This window comes from Siniperca chuatsi, linkage group LG7 (assembly GCF_020085105.1).
Source record: "Siniperca chuatsi isolate FFG_IHB_CAS linkage group LG7, ASM2008510v1, whole genome shotgun sequence".
Taxonomy (NCBI): Eukaryota; Metazoa; Chordata; class Actinopteri; order Centrarchiformes; family Sinipercidae; genus Siniperca; species Siniperca chuatsi.
In genome coordinates, this window is record NC_058048.1 from 18,359,155 (window position 1) to 18,377,258 (window position 18,104).

Consider the following 18,104-nt stretch of genomic DNA (forward strand, 5'->3'; position numbering starts at 1 on the left):
TTGTGTGTCATTGTTTGTGTGAGTAGTTGTCTGTCAGTGCATCTGTGTGAACTTGTGTGTGTGTGCGTGTGTGTGTGTGTGTGTGTGTGTGTGTGTGTGTGTGTGTGTGCGCAGACATGCACGTGCATGTATGTATGGCAGTGTGGTGGGGATGAGGGGAAGGAGGAGGGCAGCAAGCAGGGGAAGGAGAGACATGATATAAATAATAGCAGGGGGCTTTAATATGTATGAGGCATCCGGGCAGTGGTCCACAACACACTCTCAGCCCTCAGCCCTCACTGACTGATGGGAGAGGAGAGTGGGAGGGAGGGGGAGGGGGGAGGGGGAGCGGGGGCTGCATACTAACCATTCCCAGATCAATTCTTTCCTCCCTTAATCTACCATCCTTCCTCCCTTCTCTTTACCCCATTTATCCCTTCTCCTCCCAGCCCCTACTCTTACTCCATCCATTCCATCTCTCCTCCCTCTAATTCTTCATCTTCTCCAGCCTTTGTTTCATCTTCCTATACTCCATCCACCCTTCTCTTGGCCCCTCTACTTCCTCATTTCCAGGTTTATCCCCGTGCCTCCTGCCTGGACACCCGGTGAGAAGAAAAATATACCTGGGGGCGCCAGGGGAGTGGGCGGCAGGCTGTGCCCTTGGTCAAGGTGCCTGACCTGGGCTAAGCCTGCTAAGCAACCCCCCTGTCAGGGGAGTAGCCCAGGGTGTAAGCCAGGGCAGAAGGGTCAGACGGGGGGGACAGGAAACGGCAGGGCAGGGGAGGTCCACAGGGGCGACATGCCCTCTAAAACAAACCACCAGTTACTTTTTCACTCAGAACATCGTTTGTTTGTCTGTCCTTCCTCTCTCCCCTGTGTTTTCGTCCTCTCCCTCCCACCTTTTCTTTCTCTCTTTTTGTACATTATTCTTTCTCATCGTATGTGTCCATAAACACATATATGCTCCCTCTCATATATCCCCCTAACCTATCTCCTCAACTCCTAACTCTATCAGCCCTTTCTGGTTGTCTCTCTTTCTCATCATAAACCCCCTCCATCCCCGCTCGCTCTCATCTTTTCGTGAAGGTAAACGTGGCATTGTATGTTCAAGGTTTTGAACGTAATCTTCGATCATAAATAATTTCATTAGAATGCTGATGGCTTAGGCCCTGTTTGAGTAGATGTGATGGGTTAGGCCATCTGCTCAGCTGATAAGAACAGCTCTGTTTTATTAGCATCTCCACCAAAGCCTCGGCTGTCTTGTTTACCTAGGCAATCCCAGGGCGAATTTCATTCCTACTGCACATTTAAACTCTATTTACACACTCAAACTCTCCCTCTCCTTTTTACCACTGTCTCTCTTTCTCTCCCTTATTCCTGTCCTTTGTTTTCTTTCTCTCTTGTAATTGTCTGTCTGGTTCTATATGTTTCTCTCTGTCTCTCTGTAGCTTCCTTTTCATTTTGTCTTCTGGCTTCCACCACTCAATCTTACTGTTTTGGCTGGTTATCTTTAAATTTTTTGCCCTTATATGTTTTCATCTTTTTGTGTGAGTGTGCATGCACACTGTGCATTGTTTATTGTAAAGTGAAGACCCATGAAACTCCATGGCCGGTTTGTATTTTTCTGTTGTATGTAATACAATACTTGCATGCCCATGTGTACATTAAAAGAGTTATTGGCCACTATAATAATTCCTCCTCTTCATACTGGCTGTGAAGAGATCTCCTCCTAACATGACTCATCTTGATGTGGAGCCTATGCACGTAGGTGCCGAAGCTGATGTGCCCTTCCTCAAAAATGTCAGTGCACATCAGAGCTATGGCGGCTACAAAGATACCGCATGGAGATTGTAAGAACTGTGATTAGTCAGCATGGGCTGCTTGTGTTTTCTCCTACAAGTTTTCTATGCCGGTGGAGATTGTTGACAGTGAATACAACATGAAAGAGTAACTTAAAACCCCCATAAAATTTTGTTTTTGTCATCCTCCTGCGGTTTAACTCCTCTAAAATCCAATACTGGTCAGGCTCTACATGAAAGAAGAGGTTTCCGATTATCATACAAGTTTTAAAGAGCAACTTGCAATTTTGTTTATGCTGACCTCCAGCGGTTTAATGTCTCACCTTGCTGTAGTGATGTACAGGTGTACTCCAGGCTGTGTCAGTACACCATGATATCACTGTTGGGTGTGGTTACAGGTGCAACAGAGCACATCTCTGACCACACCCAACCACAGTCTCTTAAAAAGGTTACTCTTTGAACAAACCCCCAACTTATTTGGAAAAGGAAATGAAGGAAAATACATAATAAAATTATTATTATCAATGATCCAGGGTGTGGGCAGAGGTTAAACTTTCTACCAAAGAGGACAGCAAAACATCGCTTTTCTGCCTAATGTAAGGAAGTTGAAGAAAAACAATGACATTCTAATCTCCTCTTCAGTAATGAGACAATACGAACCATCCCGTCATTGCTCTAAATCATAGAATACAAACACTGTGAGGAATTTAATTAAAGACCAATATGTCCTGCACAATACATACATGTACAATACATCCATCTGGTGTTGCAAGAGTGCCATTAATGGGTGAAATTCAACGCTGAACTATAAATCAAAAACTATGCCGTAAGTATCGATGGCGGGGTTGTGTTAATAGCTGGCCGCTTCACAGCCAGTATAGACAGGGGAAATGATTAAAGTAACCAATGGCTGACATATAGCATGTGAGTAGTGTACTAAGACAGTAGAAAAAATCCAAAGTTATCCTTTAATGTCACCAAGGATGGACCCTCAATCACAGCAAATTTCTACATTTTAAAAAACACTCAGTTACTTCTGTTATTGTAGCACTAACTTCCCTCTTTTTCTCTCTCTCTCGCTCAGGCTGTACTGGTTCTTCTTACTTCGAAACATCTCTCGCTTATCACACCTCTCCTCCTTTCCTCCCCCTCTCTTTCTCTCTCCGGCTGTCTCTATCTATCTTCCCATCCCCCTTGGTGTTTTTCCCCCTCCCTACAATCAATGTGGCTTTTAAGATGCCTATCGATTTGTTCCCCTAGACAGGCCCAGCGCGCTGGGGCGACACTTTGATTGCTGGGCCAGTAATTACTGTTATTATTTATGCATCTGGGCAAAATGGCAGGACTTAACATTCACAGTACAAGAGGCCACAGGCAATCAACAGAGGTGAGCACCTGGAGAGGGAAAGAGGGCGATAGAGAGAGGCAGAGAGAGAGAGTAGCATTGCCCCCGTGAGAGTTGCACTCCAGAGATGAGCGCAAAGAGTGCAGTCAAAGATATTCACACTCACACACAAACACACACACTCCTGGGAGGGGATATGAAAGTGTAAGCAGACGATAGGCACATGTGTGCAAATGTACTTGTATACAAAGGATTATTCTAGTGTGTATGTGTGTGTGTGTGCAATGATGTCGTCTTACCTGTGAGAGTCCCAGGTAGATAGAAACTGTCTCTGAGATGTAGAGGAACCGTCCCTCATGACTGACCACGAACACAAAGCCATCTAGAGACTGTGCACAAAAAACATCACACCCACCGACACACCAACACGCACACGCACACAAAAAGGCAAACAGAAACAAGACAGACAAATTAGAGCAATTAGTGTGTATCGAACAAATTACAATGAGCTAGAGAACAAACAACCCATCAACCCTCGGCCTCTTCTCTCAATTCACAAGTGCCGCTCACACTCACACACACACACACACGCACACGCACGCATAAATGTGAACAGACATGAAACAACTCCCATAGATGCAAGGTGCAGCTACACACAACAGCTGTCAACAAGACCTGCATTACTAAACACACAGAAAGCAGCATAGAGATGAAAATGCCACACATGTGCACGCACACACACACACACACACACACACACACACACACACACTGTCAGACATTTAGACAAACACACACAAACATACATAAACAAATAGAGCAAAGAGACATGAGGAACTGAGCTTATAGACCAGAGCTGTTTCAATCAACTGTAATAAACTCAGAACCACAGCTTAGTCCTGGATCTCCAGCCACACACACACACAAACACACACCCAGACACTGGTACGGACACAGACACAGATAGAACCAGCGCCATTACAGCCTGCAGTGATTCTAATGAGAATTGAAAGGTATACAGCCAGACCATTAGAGAGGACTGCTTCAGAGAATAATACTAATCGTCATAACAAGCATCCAGGAGTGAGCCGACACAGCCTCAGCCGCAGACACACACACAGACCAGGGCCACTTTGCTCTAGAAGAATGATTGCTATTTTGGCGGCCCAGTGCTTAAAGTGGCAGTGGTAATTTATGCAACTGACACATCCAGTATGCAAATGTGTGGCCGGGGTGTGGGGCGTCGTGTGTCGCGGCGAGGAGAAACCAGCCGCCTGAATGTCGGAGAACTAAAGTGCAATTATCAGGCTATTACGGCGGGAGGACGGCTGGGAGGGAAGAATCATACAGTTTTTCTGGAGCGTTAATTTGATTTCTATCAGCGCCGTTGCCTAAGTCTCCCTTCCTCTTTAAAATACCAGAAGAGAGCAGACATATGTAACATTTCTTTGTTTTACTACAACCTTCTCACTTCTAAATTCTCATCCTCTGATCCCTCTTCTTTTTTTCTCTCTCTGCCTGTTCCCACTCCTACCTGTTTCCTACTTAAGCAAGCAAATTTATTTGTATAGCACCTTTTAACAACAAGGCAATTCAAAGTGCTTTACATAAGACATAAAAGCATTATGATCCTTCAAGTTTTTCTTTATCCCTCTCTGCTTTGGTTGCTTTTCCAACCATCTCTCCTCCCTCAGCCTCCTCCTAGTCTAAACTACATTCTGCAGTGTTACCTTCTTAGCAACTTCCTCTGAGTCTTTGTCTCTACATCCTGCATTTCGTCATCCCTGCAGCCTTCCTGACCCAGAAACCCCCTCAGACTCCATTCATCTGTCAGTGCAAAGGGAGGCATTCCTTGGCAGCCAACGATATCGTCCGAGCATCTGAGATTTATGAGATGTGTGGGTGTCCGTGTGTGAATGTGAGAGTATGTGTTAGGAGTTTGCTTGGAAATGTAAGTCTGAGAGACTGAGGAAGGAAGACTTGAGCTGGTACAAACAGGGCAGTTTTTCTTAGCTTGTGTGGTTTTCACAGGACAGCGACGGAAGATTAGTCTCGCAAACCCACTAGTATGAAAACATCTCAAATACACAATGTAAACACATGTAGTTACATGATATCATTATAATCATTATAGAAGAAGGAGGGTGTAGGTGCTGTGGTGGTTACCTGCAGGAGGTGCGCCCCTAGGTGCTGCTCAAACATGTCAGTAGCCAGAGAATGAGATGATCGTCTTACTGCAGAGAGAAATTAGTAAAAAACACAAATCAGACAAATCAGACACAGACACATTTTACTTGATACTACATGTTCAAAAGCTTTGAGAGTGATGATAAGATAGTGTCATTATGAAGGGACTCTTTTGACATCCATGGTCACTCTTACCACTCAGATACAAATATAATTTCGCCATGTTAATATAGATTTGAGACAGTACCTGTCTAACAAGCACATACTGTACTGTAGAGACAAGAAATTTGCAGTTTGCACAAATATCAAAATATCTATGAAGAATTTTGCTACGCTGTAAAATAAAATGTTGTAAAAAGAGTTATGGGTGCCCTGGGGTTTTACAGAGCCTCAATGCAATGTCTCCAGCTTGAGTCCCACTGCGGAGTTTTGTTGCATGTTGTTCCTTATCTCTCTCCTCCGATAATCTGTCATCTCCCTATTGTCAGCTCACTAATAAAAGCATTATATGTCACAAGAAATAATAGTTTGATTTGTTTGTATCCTTCCATTTCGAATAGCTGAAAGTGTAAGATGTATCCTTTAAAATGTGGGGCTTGTTTTCTCAAAAGCCTAAGCTCACTTTTCTGGATAAGGAAATAAGAAAAGAAAGCTGCGTATTGTAACTCTGTGGACATTTACAGTGATTTGTAGGGATCAGGAAGGTGATTATTAAACTTGGCAGTTACTCCACTTTCAGATTGGGTTAATGCAGCTATGACATATTAGTAATTATACAAAATCATCTGTAAATATGACTTGTTCACCTGTGGGGTTTTGTAATCAAGTGGCATCTCTGTGACGTCTTTAAATCTGCACTGAAATGAAAAATGAAACTTGAACCACTCAGAAGAATCGACCGAATGGGTATGGTTGCAGGTCTAAAAAACCTGAGCTGGGGGGGGGGGGGGGCTGCATGACGCACATCACTCAATTGCCGCCAGACACGCAAACGCACACACACACACTCATAGTGTCTGCGTTGCCACTCTTAATGCATCCCAAACACAAGCTATCAGAGCTGCTTCAGTGCCAAAGTGGTGCTGTTTACCAAGGCAATTACAATACAAATAGAGTTGGAAGTGGTTGGGGGGGGGGTTAAGATAGGTAAGAGAGGAGCAGAGAGTGTACAGCCGGGAAAATGAGAAAACACTAAGGAAGGCGAGAGTGATCACTTTCTCCCAAGCAAACACGGGCATGAGGGGCTGCAGTGACGTGGAAGATTAATTTAGCAATCAGCCGTATTTACTGTTTTATGTCAAAAAGAGTATGTGACGGTGTGTGTGCACCTGCGAGTGTGTGATTGCAAAAGTGGGGACCATACATGAGAACTAATCTCACTCCAACAGGGCTGCTTTTGAACACAATGTTCCTTATCCGACAGAGACAAACTATGTGTGTGTGTGTGTGTGTGTGTGTGTGTGTGTGTGTGTGTGTGTGTGTGTGTGTGTGTGTGTGTGTGTATACACGAAATATGTGTGTACAAGAGCATATGAATGTGTGCATGTGTGTGTGCCTGTGTGTTAAGGATCATCGGATATCTGTGCGTGTGTGTGTGTGTATATGTGTGTGTCGCTGCAAGGCTGAGGGAAATCAATACACGTTATGACAGGAAAATGAAAGCACTGCTCTGGGTTACAACTGAACACAGAGGGAGGGTCGGAACACACACACACACACACACACTTACAATCACACACACATATATATTGCCCAGCTGCCTGCTTGTGATGTGGGTTCAGTGAATAGAAGAGGGAGGCATTCCATTAGAGCTATAGACACACACACACACACACACACACCTCAGGAATACACACAGCAATGAATTCTCATGCACAGACTACACAGGGGCAACATGCCCTCCGATTAAACAACACAAATACCCGCGCACACACACAAACTCACACACACACATAAATACAGAGTTGCTGGACAAAGCCACAGTGGCATTGTGAGATTGGGGTCCCCCTGTGTGACAGAGTGTGAATATAAATAAGGCAAGTCCATTCAGGGCTATGAAAGGGGGTCTGGTGCTGGGACCCTTCAGCCTAGCCAGTCGCTGCCTGGAGGGGGGATGGGGAGCCCATCTCGCTCTCTGCCTGCCTATCCCCTCTTGGGGCTGCGATGGAGCTGCAGCGCTGGGGAGTCTGGAGGAAGCAACCCCCATCATGACCGTATGAGAATAAATCAAAAAGGATGCACACACACACCGTGATGTTAGTTTGTGCATGCCTCACAACTGAAGAGAAATAGAGTGTGTGTGTGTGTGTGTGTGTGTGTGTGTGTGTGTGTGTGTGTGCGTGTCCTAAGTTTCATGCCACAGATCCCTGGAGGAGTGAAGGTGATGGTGGGTGATCAGTAGTGCTGAGTAGTGTCAGCGGGGCGGAGGAAACGCTGGATGTGACATGAGGCCAGGAGGACTGACGGATGAGTCTACACACTCACACACACACAAATACACAGAGGACCATTTATTAAAGACTGCCAGGGTACAATAGGGCAGCCAGGAAACCAAAACACTGGACCTGGTATGTGTGTGTGTCTGTGTGTGTGTGGACGCATGCACGATCGTGTGCACATGTGAAGAGAGAGAGTCTCACAGCGGTGTTGGTATCTCACCCTGAGAACAAAGATTCTTCTGTAGTGGTGCTGTGAACCCCTACTTCTGTGAGTGTGCGTGTGTGTATGTGTGTGTGTGAGGGCCTTGCATGATTCTTTTTGTATCCTTGAATATTATCACTTCTATAATATCCTATCTAATTATAAACTTATTTAGTGGGTGAAAATAAATTATTCATCTGTCAAAATCATTTAAAGGAAAAAAAAATTTTTTTACAACTTGGCTCTTATTTTTGTAGTTTTGGCCTTCACTCCTATCGGGAATAATAACATTGTCCTCATCAAGTTAACTGCAGAGATCTGGGAATGCAGCAACGTTGACACAACGATGTCAGACGATCAGACAGGTAGTCAGATTATCTAAATGTTTTTTTGGAGTTAAAACTGCAAATGAGTGCACCCAAAATGTTGGTAATGATCCTTCATTTGACAAAAAACTGCATTCTTAATTTTGTATAGTTTTGGCCATCATTCCTATGGGTCACTGTAGTCACCAAGTTCAATGCTGAGATCTGTGAATGCTGCATTATCACTAAAACTAAGTCAGATACTCAATAGATAGGACAAGAAACTCTAAACAGAGAAAACAAAGACAAACGATAAACTTATTACCTAAACTGTCCTTTGTGTGTGTGCGTGTACCACACATGCATGTGCGTCCTCATGCACAAGGTACCTTTAATTTGAGGGTAAAAATTGTGATATGGGTTATTACTTAATTAAATCATGTAATACTTACATGTAATACTGAGCAAAATATGCAAAAATTACCCCCGCTACCTACTGGGCTCTGAAAAGACCATTTACAGACAGAGGATTTGCACTGAATAGAGGTTTAGGTCATCTGGCCAAACTGTTGTTGTTTACAACCTGTCTGATTGTCTGATGACTCACTCCTTGCCCTGTCTGATTTAGTTGTAACATTGTTGTCATGTTCCCAGATCTCAGCAATTACTTTGGTGAGTACAATGTTATCGTAGAAATAGAGAAATAAGATAAGATTTAAGTTGTAATAAACTGGAATTATCTTTTAAAATAGTTTATGTGAATATACATTCATCTTTAGTACTTTTGCTTCTGTGTACATGCATGTAATATGTACATGCTTGTGTACAGACTTGGATGCAGACCCGTGTGTGCGCCTGAGATTTCTGATCGCCCCTTTCAGTCAGACTCCCATTTCATTAGCTTCCCAGACTCTACCACGAGGTTTAATTTCATTGTGGGAATAGAAGAGAGAATGGGACTGGGGCGCGATCGGACACGTTAATTTTAGTCTGACTTGCAGGTCAATTCTCGGGGTCTCCCCAGCGCTCCACGAGAAGAAAAGATAGAAATTTCATTTGAATGATTTTCATTATTCCTCTGTCTAATACATAATTTAGTCTCAGTTAAGTCCATAAGTAATGGCCGCACACACACACACACACACACACACACACACACAGATAAACATCCCTCTACCTACATGCATATAACCATATACACGCACACCGTATTCCTTTCCACCCCCACAGTGTCAACCTTTTTAACCAGGTTAGGATGTTACCATGGGAACCAAACAGATAACAGTGCCCTCTTTCTTTCTTCTTATCCATCTTTGTCTCTCAAGTCAGGCTCTGCTGCCGTAGTTTCACCCTTTCAAAACAAAAGCCTGATCACCTGCCAAGTTGTTTACTACCATCCAAATGTGACGTTTCGGCTGTTCGACAGACAGAAAGAGTGACCCTAATCGCAGCGTCCCTCTCTGGCGCAATTATCTTCTCACTTTGACATCTATCCCTCCCTCCTTCCCTCTATCTCTCCTCTATCTCTCTGTCTCCCCTCCGTCGCTCCCTCACTTCTTTTGCGGTCGAACATAATTTGAGTGCAATTAACTTCCCTTAAAAGCCCCGTCTGCTTTAAACGCTGTGAATTAGAGGGGAGGCAGATGCAGGGAGAACGCAAAGAGGGTGGGGGAGACAGACGGGAGGTGAGGGAGACAGAGGCAGTAAAAGAAAGGAGCAGAGAGAAAGAGAGAGAGAGGGAGCAAGGGGAGGCGGAATGAAAGTCAATGTCACCAATGCTGGGGAGGAGAGAGGTGTGTTTGACCTCACTAACAGAGACAGTAAAACACTTCAGCTGGCCCTGTTGCTGGCAGTGAGTTGTCATTGTACTGTACCTTGTAAAAAGACTGAGGGGTTCTCCAGCTGCCGTATTGCACCTGCTAAAGGTTGAGTTGCTACAAATTTGTATAAAGAGAATTTATGCAACCAAAATGTTTTACTTAAATGTAAATTTGACAAATATTCTATCTATAATAACCTAGACTGCTTCATTTAAAAATGCCCAAACTGTGGAGATTTTAAAATGTTCACATTCTGGTTCTGGCAAGAGGTTCTATCTTTTATGATAAGATTGTACTCACTTTTGATTATATATATTAGCTTATCACAGATATCTTGGTATTAACTGACTAGGCTGATAAGAAACATGAAATTGCACCACAGAAATGTCAAAGATATGTTTGAGCTAATTTAGAAACCGATTTGGCATTACATAGTTTGTCCATCAGCGAGCACTGAAAGATTTACCTTTAAAATCCCTCTCTGTACATATCTTGGTCACAGTTCTTAGATGACCAAATTTAAGGCATCCTTATCAAATATGTTTGTTTATGTTATGTGTTTTGTGAAAAAATGCATATTGGCAAATATGTTGTTATTGTTTTTTTAAATTTTCAAATATCAAAATTGTTATTTTCCTCAAAAATCCAATACTGGTCAAGTTTTACAAGAAACAAGAGGATTCTGATGATCATACAGGTTTTAAAGAGCAACTTTCAATCTTGTTTATGCTTCCCACCTTGCTGAAGTGATGTAGAAGCGTACTCCAGAGTGTGTCAGTACACCATGACATCACTGTTGGGTATGGTGTTGGGTGTGGTCACAGGTGAAATAGAGCACATTTCTGACCACACCCAACCAAACCCTACAGTGATGTGGGGTGTGGTCAGTGTCAAACACACTTTCAAGACAAGAGGGCAGTGAAACACTGCTTTTCAGTCTGTAACTTAAGTTACTCTTTAAACAAACCTCCAACTTACTTGGAAAAGAAAACAAAGGCAAACGGTAAAACTATTACCCAAAATTACATCGTTAACATTCATCAAACTTTACAGACTGACTTTCTGATTCATGTTTGACCTTCTGTACTTAGCGTAGTTGTGTGCACACAGTTTTCCTGTCTAATGAGGGGTTATTACTACTCACTTTTGGTTTTACCTACAAACCAAATGCTTTAGCTAATCTGGCTAAACTGCTAGCTTGTTTACAAGCTGTCTGATCCTCTGACGGCTTGTGTTTCTTGCTGTTTAGCAATGTTGCTGCTGTTCCCAGATCTTAACCCGTAGAAATGATAGACAAAGCTACGAAAATAAGGCTCTGGTTAAAATAAACTGTAATTATTCTTTTAAGGGACATATAAAAAAGAAGGAAAATAGAAAAAAATTGTCCCCCAATGCAAAATTTACTCAACATAGAGGGTTTTGAAATATAAATGATTTCAAATAAAAGGGTTTAGTCTTTCAGTGTGCTTTGCAAACAAACACAACACACACACATACACACACACACACACACACACTGAATGTAAATGAACATCATGGGTCATTTTACTTTTCCTCCCTTCAGCCTTTCCTTTTCGTTTCCTTTCCTTCCATAATCTGTCTCTCTCCTCCATCTTTCCCCCCTCTCCGGTTCTCTCAATCTCTCTCTTTCTCTCTGTGAAGGTCATGCAATTGATTTTCCTCTGTCTATTCATTTTTCAAGACTGGCTTTGAAACGTGGGAAGCAGACAAAAGCCACACCGGCCCCTCCCCTTCCCCCATCCCTCTCCTCTCCTCCACCCTCCACCTTCCTTCCTTCTCCGCTGGCCCTCACCTGTCCAAAAACAAGGGGGAGAGTGGAGGAATGCCCCCCCCCCCCACACACACTCTCCTCTCCTTCCTCTCCTCTTTCTCTCTTTATTCCTTCTACATTTGTCCCTTCCCCTCCTCTCCGTCCTCCTTTCCCTTTCAGCTTCATCTCTGACCACATTCCACTAACGGAATTAAAGTCATGCATCACACTTAAAACCCTGCCAATGCATTGTGGGTAGACTTGTTCAAACTGATGTCCAAATTAGCATCACATTTTCAGCCTTGGCCCCGCTAAGACTGTGTGACCTGCTTGTAAAAATAACCAAACATTTAATAAAATACTCAAGATATCAGATCCCGACCTAGTAGAAGAAATGTTCAAGATAATTCAGACTGTAATACCGTCTGTAGCTGGCACGCAATTCATTGTCAAGTGCCTCACAATTTTCCATGACCTTCGCGTAGCTGCTGCAGGATTCTATATATTTACAGTTATGGCTCACATTTGTACAAGTTGTGCTTCTCATTGTATTGTAAGCAGCATACCTCACATTTGTCTTCCTACCACACTTCAGTTCATGCACAGGACAGCACGGCTACCTGCGCACCTACTTTTCTAAACAGCAAGTAGTTTCTATCAAGGCCAAGGAAAGCCTGGAACACTGGGGCAAAACAATTCACTACGTGTAGAGCTCAGTCAAGGCCACGGCTGTGTGTAAGTGTGCTAGTGTATGGATAACACTCAGACATTCAGATTGTGCAGCGCTGCATGGTTGATTAGATATCGATGGATCCCAGTGAATTCAGCCATAACAATGTATATTTCCTGATACTGTGGCTATAGATTAGGGTTCACCATGTATGTAGTATACAATTTGATTTCTCTGAGTAGGATACTTTTGGTTTACAGTGAGGTATTGATTAAATGGTCAGATACTTAATATTATGGCTGGTACAGACTGAAAAGAGTATGTAGCATTGAACATTGAAAACTGTCAAGTATTTTTTATTTAAGCTTAATGAGATTATTATGGCCAGGTCCATTATGTTTCAGTTCCATGCTACCTACTAATTGTTGTAAAAGTGTGTACTCATACTAATTGTCATATAGTCCTGAACTGCTTTTGAAATTAGTATACAAAAAAATCTATATACCTTACCTAATCAATGTACAGAAAATGATACAGTACATGTGACAATGGACATCAATAGGCCTTTTTCATGTATGACATTTTGACATGTCACAGTAGGAAAAGCACAGGTGTAAATACTAAAATTAATGATGGCTGAATTCCATTTAGCCGCTTCAGTGTCAGGGTCCCGGTATTGTGCATGCTCGCTCACTGTCACACTGTCATGGCTTACAGGGGCACTTGAATAGAGCGGAGTCATTATTAATGTTTTTTGTAACATCTGTGCTTTTCCTACTATGACAAGTCAAAATGTCTGCTGTGAAAAAGGCCCGTCCATCTGCATCATTGGGGAGCCACTGCCATTTAGATTTGAGAGAAGTAAAAATATCTTTCCAAAAAAGTTAAATTATTTTTTGTAGCCGTGTGTAACACCTCCATTTCTTTTGTGCTTTGTATCGTGACAATTGTTGACAACAGCACACTCAAAAATCAAGCACTTTTTAGTAAAGCATACTAGATAAGTATTGTTAATTTGTCACTGCTCCTACTACTATTAGTGTATACATAGTACTACTAAAAATATGCTTAGAATTTGTACATAGTATGAAATTGGTAGACCGCTTTAGTATTGTTATTGTTATTCTTTGATCAGCGATTTCATAACTATGACCATTTTTGACTTTTTTTTTGCCAGTTTCTTTATGGATGTTGTGTTAAGACAAAAAGAAACACTGATGCTTTGAAAAGTTTAGCATATTTTATAAAAAATAAAAACATGTTTATATTCCTCAAATGAAAGGGGTACTCCAGTAATTTAGTACTGCACTTCCATAAGGTTTGGTGTCTCACAAGAGACAGATTAAAAAAGGTTGGTCAAAATCGGTCCAAATATGGTCCAAGCTCCAAAAACACAGGCTCATACATTTCCCATATTGCAGCCAATAGTCTCTTCATTAGAGAAACCCTGTCTTTCAAACACAGGTTTTTCTGTTATTAATTCGTAGTGTACAAGCCCAGAAGAAGACATTATACAACTGTTCACAGGATGAGTTGACTAAGCTGACATTTATATGTGAAATCAGTGTAGTGCCCCTTTAAGGATTTTGAGACAAGCATTGTTTTCGCATCTGTACCAAAACTCAGGGAGTGCACTGGCACCACTATTGATACTCAGCCCAACTTGTTATTACTATTAAATCCATTATATCTTATCAGGAATGTGTGCTACATATTGTGGTAAAGCAAGCCACACGCAGTCACACACAAACATGCTATTAACATGAGTGTTTTTTGCTCACATTTCCTCAAATTAGACAAGAACAGGCATGAACACACACACACACACACACACACACACACACACACACACACACACACACACACACAGACACACAAACACACCTCTAATTGTACTGTAGCTGCATCATTTCCCCTCAGTAATAGTAGCAATTAGACAGGCTTTATAATTACACTGTCCTCGTTATATAGTTAATTTCTGTAATTACAAATCGCACCAATAGTTTCCTCCCTCTTTGTGTATCATCTATCTCACTCTCTTTCTCACACACACAAACACACACACAACACATATACTCTACACAAACTCACACAAATCTATGGAAAGTCTTTGTATGATAACTGTATATGCACATGTATGTTTACAGGCTTGTGAATGAACACATGCTTGCTCACATACACAGCACAAGTAATTATGGTCGCTAATAGAGGACTGGATAATTGTTTGGGTCCGAACTGAATTTTTGTTGCATGAGGTGTCTCTGTGGGCGGGAGTAAGTGGGCAGATCAGACTGCTGAGGATTGCTTTTGATTGAAAGAGAGATGAAAGCTGAAACATGGATTTCAGCGGTTTGTGTGCATTGGCAACACACATCAGCATATTTATTTCTGCTGTATAATTTTCTTATGAATTTTCTTCTTCCTCATGAATCCAGAGCCGAGAAATGATCCATCACAACCATGTTTGATTTAACTCTGCATACTTGCATAATTGTCAAAGTTTAAATTTGTGAACAATTGTAACAGCACAATCTACTCATGACAAATCCATGAAAAGTGTAAATAATTAAGAAATATTTCCTACCAGAGCTGTAGCCAGGATTTTAAAAATACTGATGAGTCCAAGTATCCCCCACCCCAAGAAAATTAGATAACAAAGTAAGTTTTTTTTATTATTTAGCTTTTTATATTTTATGCAATTAGTCACGGCCTAAATGCTGTTTCCAGCCCTCTCCAGGCTACCAGGAATAAAAATCTGGTGGCAAAATTACACAATGAATCCTTTCTTGGGCTAAAATTAATAAAAAATTAAGTATATTGTGTCATGGTTTTGGGTTTGTGTTTGGTTATTTCCAGTTTTATTTTGAAATATTCCCTCATGTGTCTGTTAGTTTGCTTCCTGTCTTTGATTGCTGTGATTGGCTTCACCTCTGTCAGGTTGTCTCCCCTATCTGAGTGTATTTAAGTGTCTTCCTCTGTTCTGTGTTAGATCGTTGTAGTATGTGTGTTAAACTTCCTGACCTGAGTGTTCTGTGTTTCTTGGATTTATCATCTGTTTCTGGACTTTTGAAGTTTGGTTTTTGTTGGCTCCCTGTTGGACTTGTTTGCCTTTTTTTTGATTGCTTACCTGGTTGTGACCGCTGCCTGCCTGTAACCTGAGTAAGCCTTGTTCTTTTCATTAAAACTGTTGAACTGAGCTGTTGAACTGTTATGTCTGCTGTCTGAATTTGGTCCTCTCCCTGTTTCCCGGCTTGACACTTAAACGTGACATATTGCGACTGAGACATATTAGAATCAGCCCATAAAATGTTAAACTCCCCCAAGTTGCTAAATCCTCAAATTCTCAGAGGATGTACCGAGGACATGACCTCAGTGTCCTCAATAGTAGCTATGGCCCTGTTCCCTACTAACTCTGTCTTCAGACAGAACGCATATCAAATTTTAGTGGTGGAGTGATTGCATACAAAGTCAATGAAAAGATTTCATTAGACACAAATTCTCCTGGGGTGGTGGAGATTGACGCGAAGACACGTCTTTGCAAGATGAAAATGTTTTAACTTGGGATACGTGCAATTCTTTCACCTAAGGCTTTATGTATCTGCTTCATAAATTTACAGAGACAAGATGAGAAAGGAGAGACGGAAGGAAATAATAGAAAAAAAGAGTTTCTGGCTTGTTCTGAAAGCAGTCAGAAGCTAAACACACAGGCACACTCCCACAGACATGGTCTGTACGTCTGTTGCTAGCTAGCTTATGGCTAACATACAGTTGATACATTACCTGTTTAGGACGAAAAAACACAAACGGTCCAGCGGTCAAATTTGTGCAAGTTACAAGAAGTGAGAATTTGCTTCGCTTTCTGTCTGAATTCACCTTATAGAAAAGTTTTTAGATATGGTACATACTCTTTGTTTCTAAAAAAGCAGTTTTGAAAAAAAAAATCTACCTTTTATCTACAGTGAACTTAAGTGAACCGATGCAGTTTGTTTGGCAGTATTTTACAGTAATATTTCTTTTTGGGTGTTTCCCGTTTGCTCACCTTTGCTGCAGTTGCTGTCTCCCTCCATCAGAGGGCTCCAGGGCGGGTCTCCCTGGCTGGCAAAGGTGCGCATGTGCAGGTAGCTGATGGTCAGCCGGATGACTGAGGCCTTGTCCAGCTGGCTGGTGATGGCCCCAGGAAGAGGCAGCATCTTGGCCAGCTCAAAGAACTCGAAATTCTCCTTCCCCCGCCGTGAACGAGCCGCATTGCGAGACTTCTCTTTACGTAGATTCTGGAGACTGAGAGGCGAACAAGGGGAGGGTGTATTAAGAGTGGAAAAGACAAGGGGGAAAATGATGTGAAGGTGGACATATAGAATTAAAATGATAGAAATAGATAAACACAGGTAGGAGTGAGAGTACAAAAGGGCAGAGAAAATAGTCTGAATCAGGACTGTGTAAGATGGGAGAAACTGGTAAAGAGTATCACATCATGGCCATTTACTGACCACTTGTTGATTGATTTACACTCTGTATAGATGACCTGAGCATCAATCCAGAAAACTAATTTCATAAATACATATAATGGTAATGGCTTCTGCAATTCAAGTGAAACAATCTTCATTCTGACCCATTGCAGATTGGCCTGGTAATTACAGACAAACTCCGTTCTTCTATCTGAGTCCTAATAATGCCATTTGCTCCAAAATCCATATGTGAACACACATACACAATCTCTCGCCGCCTATCTCTCACTTTCCCTCCCTACCTCCCTCCAATCCCTCACTCTCACCCTCTCTCCCTCCCCCTCTCTCTCTCATCTGGTCCCGGGCTAGTGAGCTGAAGCTGTGATTGAGGGATCAATAGTAGAGGGAGGGGCAGAGTGACAGAGGGGGGGCCGGGGCTCAGGTAGCCTGTCTCTCTGATTGGGTATTGACTCTTCTCAATGGGGCCCGAGTGGTGGAATTATGTTGTCACAGCCACTTCACATTTTGTGTTGGTGCTGGGCTGGAATAAAGTGTGTGTGTGTGAGAAAGAGAGGGAGAATGAGAGCTAGGGGGGAAAGAAGAATCAGCCTTTCTCCCTCGTGTCTGTGTTGTTGATTCTCATCCTAAGAAAGACCACCAGTGGTGTGTGTGGATGCATGTGTGAGGGAAAGAAAAGAACAAAGAAAAGGGCTGTACATGGTGTGTGTACATATGTTTATATCTTAATCAGCTGACACAGCTGTTGTGTTTCTCCTTGCTATTCCCTAATAAGTGAAAACTGTGTGTGTTGTGGAATGCCAGCCTCTGTAACATCTCATTATTATACTGCCTCGACCCCAGCCACCGAGAACAATCAATACACAAGCATTGATTCTGCTTAGTTTTTATATCCGGCTGTAAATGACTACCCATTAATAATTCCAGCCAAATTTACTTAATCTCCCACTAAGGGGAGGGGATTCACAGCTCTGACAGGATTGGCAGGTGAGCAACAATACAGGTTATATGTAGCACTGAGGTGATCAGACTTATGTCTTCTGGATTGTGTTTCATTGATAGGAAATTCTTCTTCAGGCTGTCACTGTGTGCAAGGGTCTTAATGCATGGATTTCACCTTGCAGA

At 42.2% G+C, this 18,104-nt stretch overlaps 1 protein-coding gene across 1 annotated transcript in view; it reads right to left on the reverse strand.

Annotated features, from left to right (window-relative positions):
• Window positions 1-18,104, reverse strand: part of npas1 (neuronal PAS domain protein 1) — a 39,943-nt gene that overhangs the window by 11,139 nt on the left and 10,700 nt on the right. The window contains exons 3-5 of the mRNA XM_044203042.1: window positions 16,556-16,794; window positions 5,290-5,357; window positions 3,423-3,512 (exon numbers count right to left, since the gene is read on the reverse strand). Coding sequence (XP_044058977.1) covers window positions 3,423-3,512; window positions 5,290-5,357; window positions 16,556-16,794 — 397 coding nt within the window. The remainder of the gene's footprint in view (window positions 1-3,422; window positions 3,513-5,289; window positions 5,358-16,555; window positions 16,795-18,104) is intronic.